We start from the raw sequence: 8,576 nt of genomic DNA, 5'->3' as shown, positions 1-8,576 counted from the left end.
GGACAGGTGCTCAGTCTTCCTTGCTCCGCGCTGGGGGTCCCAGGATATTCTTACCCCAGCCCTCCACCTTGGCCCTCCTCCTCCCTGCCTCTCTGCCTGCTCCTTGGGGACCTCGGCACCCTGCCAGCCTTGCCCCCACTTGGCCACTATGTTGGCAATGGCCGTGTGTACAGAAGGGGGGCAGTTTGGTTCCGAAGGGCCTCACAGGCCATGGGGAGGAGTTGGGACTTTGTCCCAGTGAGGTGGGCACTGTGGAGCAGGAGGAGGGATGTGATCCCATGCAGGTTTTTTGTTTTTTTTTTTAAGTTTTTTATTTGTTTATTTCAGGGAGCGAGAGAGAGCATGAGCAGGGAGGAGGGGCAGAGGCAGAGGGAGAAGCAGGCTCCCCGCCGAGCAGGGAGCCCGATGTGGCACTCAATCCCAGGACCCTGGGATCATGACCTGAGCTGAAGGCAGACACTTAACTGACTGAGCCACCCAGTCGCCTGCAGGTTTTTTTTTTTTTTTTTAAAGATTTATTTATTTATTTGAGAGAGCGAGCGAGTGCATGGGAGAAGGGCAGAGGGAGAGGGAGAGAGAAACTTTAGCAGACTCCATGCTGAGCGTAGAGCCCAATGGGGGGCTTGATCCCATGACCCTGAGATCAAAACCCAGAGATCATGACCCCTAGATCACGACCGGAGCCGAAACCAAGAGTCAGACGCTTAACCACTTAACCGACTGCGCCACCCCGGCGCCCTGATCCCATAAATGTTTTATCTGGATGCCCACAAACTGGTGGCCCGGTACTGCTCAGGACCAGAGTCGGGGCCCCTCATTGTCCCTGGACGTGTTTTGTGCGCAAGGGCCCCTCAAGGACCTCTGGGGCAGCCTGGGGGTGGGAGGGAGGATTTTAGAAATGAGATAGTAGAAAGCAGCAGGGATGGGGGAGAGCAGGGGAGGGAAGGAGCAGAGCCCCACAGCCTGGGTGATTCCCCACCCTCAGCCCGTCTGCATGTGAAATGGGTTCCAGCAGGGCTGCTGAGAGGGAGAAATGAGCACTTGAAGCCGCAGAAATGGCTCTGTTCAAGCATCGAGGGGCCGCCGTCTGCCTAGGGCCTGAGCTCCAGCAACACCAAGGAGCCTTCCACCTGTCAGAGGCGCCCTAGGCACCAAGCCCTGCAGCTAGACTGTGTGAGGGAGGAGGGGTCCTCAAAGCCCTGGGCTGGGGGCACAAGGCCGACCAAGAGAGGAGGAGGGTGGGGTCCAGGTAGGCCAGACTGGGGCTCTGGGGGACTGGGCCTCAGCGGGAGAAGGAGGAGCAGCCGAGGCCTTGGAGGATGGTGGCAGAGGTGACAAAGCAGTGAGTACAGATGGCCAGGCTGATGGGAAACAACCTTGGGGTCCTTGTTGGAGGATGGAGAGCCTCAGGAGGTTCAGCTCATTCGGCCAGCGTCTCCCCATTCCCTGCCCCAAACATGCCAGATCTCCTTCCTCGCCCTCCCGGCTTCAGGCCCCCAGCCTGACGACCTCCACTCAGCCACCTCCTGGCCCCTAGCTTCATCCCCAAGCCCAGCCCAGCCTCTGCACAGCTCCCCTCTTGCCCACAACCCCTACCTGCCCCTCCTAGCCCCCTGCTCTACTTTGCATGGCTGCCCTGTGCCTTCGACCCAGCCGGGCAGGGGGCATTTTTGCAACTGTTCCTTTCTGTGTTCCTGCTGATGCTCGTGCTCACAGCACTGACAAGGGCCCCTTGCCGGGAACCTCCTGAGGAGCTCGTGGCTGGCCTTACAGTCTGCGGTACAGGCTGGTGCCCAGAGAGCCCATGGAGTCTGGAGGATGGGCTGGCAGGCTGAGGGAAGAGCCCGGGCAAAAGCCAGATGCAAGACGCTCAGTGGGTATGGCTAGGGCACAGAATGGGGGGTAAGGGGCACACCCAAGGCTGGGAACACCTTGAATGTGGGGGCAAGGTGATGGGGCACCCCAGGGGCCTCGCTCCTGGTGCGGGGCCAGTCCTGTGGAGGGAGGGGCTGCCGTGGGGCCTTGGATCCAGGGCCAGATCTATGCGCCAGTGGAGCTCGTCCTAGAAGTTTTCATAGACCATGTTATTAAATTCGCTGTCATCCGTAAATCCGTGCAGTTTCTTCTGTGAAAAGAAAGAAAAGAACAGAAGGAAGGAAGGAAGAGAAAAACAATAGGAAGAGAACAAAGTTGCACTAATTTAGTTTTAGCCAGAGGCCAACAGACAGCTCCCTGCATGGCTTTGACAGGGGACAGTACTTGTCCCCAAGGCCTCCCCGCCAACCTCTTCTCCCTCTGTTCTACCCACCCTGGCTCCCGGCCCTCTAGCCCCTCGGGCCTCCGCACAAGCTCTTCCCTCTGTCTGGGGGGCTCCCCCACCCCCACCTGCTCCCCAGCTACCCCCTACTCCGCCTGCAGGGTTTGGCTCAGTGTCCCTGGGAGCCCCCTCCCCTAGCCCTAGTCAGGTGCCTCTCGGCAGCACACCCCTCACAGGGGGCTGCAAATGCCTCTGTTTGTTGGGTCAGCGCCTGTTCTTGCAGACCCAAGGCTCCCGGGGGGCAGTGCCACATCCCGCCATCCTGGCCAGCCCCACAGGACTCGTCACAGGGCGGACACTGCCTAGGACGGCCCAGACATCCTTGGGGGTCTCGGCATGGGGAAGCCCCGTTTCCAGTCAGGGCCAAGTTCAGGGCTGAGTATAGACAGGGCTTTGAGGAGAGTCAACAATGTCATCCTGGGCCCCCTGGGCTGGGGAAGGCCAAGTACCAGCCCCCTCACTTCCTGACGCCTCTTCCAAGGTGTCCGTGGACCGACCCACCACCTGTTGGCTCCTGTACCAGCTTGCTAACCCCTTGCACTTTATGGTGCCCAAAGCTCTGGTGCAGACATACTTAAGCCGGAACTCGTCTGAATTCGGGGCAGCTGGTTTTGCAGGGAAGTGTCACTCATCCCCTTAACAGATGAGCAAACTGAGGTTCAAGAGGGAATCACGATCAGGTGATATGCCTCGGCCCCCATCATGATGAGAACAGAGGCCGACCGGGCCAGCCCAGACTCTAGCTTCCACCTCTAGCCAGTGTCAGCCTGGGGACAGCCGGAAGCCTCGCAACACCCCCTGCCTGGTTGGCCAGTGTAGATACTGCTCACCCTGCAGAAGCACCTACTGGTCCCAGGACAACATTTAACCTTCCTGGCAAATCTCTGAGCAGCGTGCAGTTATAGAGGGGACTCAGGCTCGGAGGGGAGCCCCTTGGCTGGGGTGGCACAGCTAGGAAGGGATGGAGCAAGGTTTCAGACCCTCCAGTCCTCCTAACCGCTGGGCCGCCTGTCTAGGGGAGAGGGCTCGGACTCAGCCGCAGATGGCTCACTCCTGTGGTTCTATTTACCCCCATTTTACAGACAAAGAGAAGGTGCGGATGGAACAAGAGGAGGAGCCAGGCATGCTGCCCCCCCCCCCCACCCGCCCCGCATACCTGGGAGTGGAGGCTCTGGGTGGTCGGCAGGCTGCTGGCCTCATTCTGGATGCAAGAGTAGATTTCAGTGTCTCTGCGCTGTAGGGCCTGTGGGAGAGGGCGAGGGTCAGAGGAAGGTGGACCAAGAGGCAGGGAGAGGGTCCCAGCAGCCAGGCCTCCCTGTTGATCACCCCTGCCTGTGGGAGCCCAGGGAACAGTCGGAGCCCTCCGGGCCGCAGCCTGTGAGGGGACGGCCACATTGCCCTGCCACGTCACGCAGCACCACACTGCCACACCTTTGTCCTGCCCTCCTCTCTCGCAGAGTCACCTTGCCCTGTCCCTGCTCATTCAAGGCAACTCCTCTCTGCACTCCGTCGCCTGCCTCATACCACCTCGAGGCTCCATTAGAGTCCCGTGCTCAGCCCGGGTGGGCCCTCCCCATCCTTCTACCTGGCAGCAAGAGGAGGAGCCCAGGCCCATTCCCACGGTCCCACCGTCCTCAGGCCCTCAGGAACCTGGCTGCCACATCCCCAGCCATGACACCGTGGCCATGGCTCCAGTAGGACGGCCTCCTGGCATCTGTCCTCACTCCCGGGGCCAAAGCTCCTGCCCCTGTGAGGGTCCTGGCCACCCATCCTCCCCTCTAGGACTCCTTTGACACCCCCACCTCAGCCCGCGGATGACTTAGGCACCCACTGGGGTCACACACCTCTCCCGTCAAGCTGTACCTGGTTTGCCTCTGGGCCACCAAACTGACAGTTTGCTTAGCACATTCGGACAACGGCCCATGCAAACTATGAGCTCCTTGCCCACTGGATTGCACGTCTTGGGGCCACGCTCACTCTTGGCCCAGCTATGAGCAGCCTGATCAGAGGCCTCAGGAGGGTAGAAAGAACCAGGCTTTGAAATCAGACAAGACTAAGCTCAGCTCTCAGCTCTGACACCTGCCAGCCCAGGGCAGGCCCTGAACCTCTCTCCATCTCCCCATCTGTGAGATGGGAATAATCATATTTCTCTTGCAGGTTCGAAGCATGATTAAATGAGATATTATATGTGAAGGGCCCAGCTCAGGGCTTGGTAAATAGTAGGCGTTTAATAACTGCTGAATGATCATCAGTTGAATGATACTCAAGGGGGAGCCTGATGCCTCCCTCCCCTCTCTGCGGTCACAGCCTGGACCCTCCTTCAGACTCTGTCGGGCACCCGGTCCCGCGCAAGGAGCAAATGCCGTTCTTTGGAGTTGTCAGAGCAGAGCCACCAACAGCCTAAGCAAGAGGCAGGAACCTTCCCTTCCCTCGTGTACTTGTCATATGGATGCCGGCTGGTTGCCAAGGAGGTGGTTTCCCTGGCAACAGGCAAGCAGGGGTTGCCGAAGCAGGCTGGAGAGACAGGTGGTGCTCTGAGGCAAGGGGAGGGGGTGGGGAGGGGAGGAGGGAGGCGCTGAGAGGTAGCGGTGCATGAAAACCCGTGTAATAAACCATTGGCGCTTGGGAGACCCTCACTTCAAGGGCATCACACACAGAGATGGCTCGGCAGCCCTGGGAATCAGTTCAAGGGGCCCTGAGTCAGAAAGAGGGTGGGTCTTGGGAGAGGGGCTTCTGACCTCCCTCCGGGTGGGGAAGGGGCAGGACTGCCCTAAGGAGAAGCCCCATCTTCGGTAGAAGACAATGTCCAGGGCCTGCTCTGGCCTATCGGGTCTTCACGCCTGCCCAGCGTGCCAGCAAGCCGGGTACGCAGAATAGACATCCGTTGCTCAGCAGCCCTGTGCCCCCACCCCCTGCCCACCCGGATCTGGAGACTTGCACAAGGCAGCCCCTCCAAACTGTACACATCTGGTCACAGAGTGAAGGGAAGAAAGGGGCCTCCTTGCTGACACCTCAGCAGGGGAGCAGATCTGGGGTCCACAGGTGGTTCCCTTCTCCCTCATGTCCGGCTCACGCAGGCCGCCTGTCGCACATTAGCCCAGAGAGGCTCAGAGATGTCTCAGGTCACACAGCCTCACGGTGGTGGAGCCAGGATTGAGACTCGGCCCTCCTGCCCCAGCTCTGCGTGCTCCCACTGGGCTGGGCAGTGGCTAAGGGATCTCTGAGCCGGTGAGGAGCACCGGGCACTGGGACCGCACGGGCCTCTGACACACGCTGGCGGCTGGCCATGCTGAGGGCAGGAGCAGCTGTGGGGCTAAGGACAGGGGAGGCTGCAGAGGCTGCAGCCCATTAGCAGCTGCGGAGTGAAGCCTTTGACAAGGCCTGACCTGCTGGGCTGCATTTGCATTCAGAGGGTGACCCGCATCACTGGGCTGTGACATGCCTGGCAGCCTTGTCAACGGGACACCCTCTGAGGCTCTGCACCAGACCCTCCTGGCCTTCCTTGGTGGTGATGGAAACTGCCTCCCTCAGGGTGTGCTTTTTGGGAGAAGAATGCCCTGGCCTCTGAATGGGCTGCACTGGGCTCCGCTGAATGGGGCTGTGCTGTATCAGGCTGTGCTGGGCTGGGCTACACTCTGGGCTGGGCTGGGCTGGGCTGGGCTGGGCTACACTCTGGGCTGGGCTGGGCTGGGCTGGGCTGGGCTACGCTCTGGGCTGGGCTGGGCTGGGCTGGGCTGGGCTAGGCCTATTTGTCTGGGACCCAGGCCCTCCAAGTCCTTTGCCTCCTGCTGCTCCATGGGGAACAGCGCTGACCCAAATGGCTGTCAGCCCTGACAGAGGTGTGAAGTCAACGGCAAAGCCTCCATCTAGCCCAGCTGAAGCCAAAGCTTCAGTCAGCTGCTGTGGGCCAAGACCTAATCTGAGGGTTCTAGACATTGGTCCCCCTGTAAGACCCACCCCCCTCCCTGTGACCAAGGAAACACAAGAGCTCACTCTCGTGGGCACCCACACATAGAGACTTGTACAAGGCACCCCGGGGGCAGAGGGGTGCAATTTGGGGGTGCTGTGCCCGTGGAGGGGGCCAGAGTCTGGGAGACAGGGCTGGGGTAGCCGTGCAGTGAAGGCTGCTCGTGCCAGGCTGGAGAGCCGGCAGTGGGGAGCCCCTGGAGGCTCCTCAGTGGGAAGCGACCGCACTGGCGGTGTGTCAGTGAGGTCCCCCCGCCGCAGTGAGCAGGAATGAGGGTAGCAGGACAGCCAAGGCTGGAGCAGAGTTGAGGGGAGGCATCCAAGTGCCACTGAGGGACAGTGACCCCACAAAGCTGATGCCCCATGTGTGCCGTGGTGTGCCCCGGGGTGCCCAGCCTGAGCCCAGCACGGAGCCGCACGGAAACCCAAGCATCTGGAAGGTGAGAAGGGCCCTCCACTTGTCCACAGGGCCCTCGACTGCTGAGCACCTACCGTGTGAGACAAAGCACAATCACGAAAGTAAGAGGTGGCCGTAAGGGCCATGGAGGGACACGAGAAGGAAGATTGGGAGGTTGGGGCCATGGAGGGGGTGCGAAGCTTGCAGTTTTAGAGGGGAGCTCCGGGAAGACCTCCCCGTGAAGGTGCCGTCGGAGCAGAGCTTGAGGAGTGAGGGAGCGGCCCGTGGACAGCTGCAAACAGCAGAGGACGCGGCCAACACCAAGGCCCCACGGCGACGGCATGCCTGCTGTTTGGGGAACAGCAAGGAAGCCAGCGAATGACAGGAGGAGATGGGGCTGGGGTGTGGGGAGCTCAGGGAGGCTCTGTGGAGGCCCTGACGTTGACTCTGAGTGAGGCGGGGACCTTCAGAGGCCCACAGCAGCTGTGAGAATGTGCTTCATGGAGCTCCAGCTCCAGGGACCAGGACTGACCAAGGGTCCCAGCTGCTGGGCTCTGGAACCCACCGTCATGGGTGCATGGAGGCCAGAGGCCCTGTGCACAGCGGGGATGCCAGCACAGCCTCCCACCCCGGGAGACAGAAGACTTCTCTGCCGTGGGCACTCCTGGGCCTTGCTGAGCCTTCCCTAGACTGCGTGACATCGAGGCTCCCTCACTCAGGACCAGCTCTACTTTGGTCTGACTGCTCGCCCAGCCTTCCCCATTTTCCCTCCTAAGTGCTTTCCCTAATAAGACAATTTCGGGCTCACCCCAGCTTAGTGGCTGCTTCTCGGAGGACCAGGACTCAGCAAGGCCTCTGAGCAGAATGAACGGAATCTGTGCTTGAGCAAAGTCACTCTGCCTGCTGCCCAAGGGCAAGGATAATAATAAGCCGGCTGGGGGACGCCTGGGTGGCTCAGTCAGTTAAGCATCTGACTCTTGGTTTTGGCTCAGGTCCTGATCTCAGGGTTGTGAAATTGAACCCCTCATTGGGCTCCATGTTCAGCACAGAGTCGGCTAAAGTTGCCTCTCTCTCCCTCTGCCCCTCCCTGCACTCGCGCGCTCTCTCTCTCTCTCTCAAATAAATAAATAAGTAAATCGTAAAAAAAAAAAAAATAGGCCAGCTGACCAGAAACCAACTGCAGGACACCAGGCAAGAAATGGTGGTGGCTCCCACCAGCATCAGCACTGGAGGGGTGTGAAGGTGTGGGGAAGGACATGCTTTGAAACAAGATGTGCTGACAGGTCAGATATGAGCAGGGATGGAGGGAAGGAAAAGACAACTTCAAATACTCAGCCTGAGCAGCTAGAAGGACGGGGCAGTCAGTCCCTGCAAAGAGGACTATGAGTAGAGGCCCCTGGGTTGGTAAAGAATTAGAGGCTGGTCTGAGAGAGAAGGCAGTGACTCGAATGGAATGACTCTGGTGTTCAGAGGACATGTCCGGCTAGAGACAGAAATGTGGGCGTTCTCAGAATGTAGATGTTCTCAAGCCTTGCGGTTGAATGAGATTCTCCAGGGAGGGGATGAAGATCAAAGATCAAAGAGGAAGGGCCCCAGGACTGGACTCCGATGTTCAGAGGTCAGAGGTCCACTGGTTCCTAAGGAAGAACCAGGGGAAGGAAGCTAAGGAGACCTAGTAGTGAATCGGGGGCAGGGGCATCAGGAGGGTGTGGAATGTTCCAGGAGCAAGTAAAGAAAGTGTGTCAAGGAGGAGAGGGAGCTTGATAGTGTCAGATGCTGCTGACTCATCAAAGGAGTTGAGGGCCAGGAACTGACCGTTGGATTTAACAATGTGGAGGTCGATGGTGACCTTGAGAAAGAAGATTTTGATGAATGCATGGGCAGAAAGCCTGACTG

General features: G+C 59.5%; 1 protein-coding gene across 10 annotated transcripts in view; it reads right to left on the bottom strand.

The window, feature by feature from the left end:
• Positions 1-608: 608 nt before the first annotated feature.
• NFAM1 (NFAT activating protein with ITAM motif 1) overlaps positions 609-8,576 on the bottom strand; it is a 100,430-nt gene continuing 92,462 nt past the window's right edge. For 9 of the 10 annotated variants that reach the window (XM_035721949.1, XM_035721947.1, XM_035721945.1 and 6 more), the window contains 2 exons: positions 3,474-3,560; positions 609-2,125 (listed from right to left, as the gene is read on the bottom strand). In XM_035721949.1, the coding sequence (XP_035577842.1) occupies positions 2,063-2,125; positions 3,474-3,560 (150 nt within the window). In that variant the 3' untranslated portion in view covers positions 609-2,062. The remainder of the gene's footprint in view (positions 2,126-3,473; positions 3,561-8,576) is intronic. The other variant, XM_035721944.1, reaches the window with a different exon arrangement.

This window comes from Zalophus californianus, chromosome 9 (assembly GCF_009762305.2).
Source record: "Zalophus californianus isolate mZalCal1 chromosome 9, mZalCal1.pri.v2, whole genome shotgun sequence".
Classification (NCBI taxonomy): domain Eukaryota; kingdom Metazoa; phylum Chordata; class Mammalia; order Carnivora; family Otariidae; genus Zalophus; species Zalophus californianus.
This window is presented reverse-complemented; position numbering and strand designations above follow the sequence as displayed.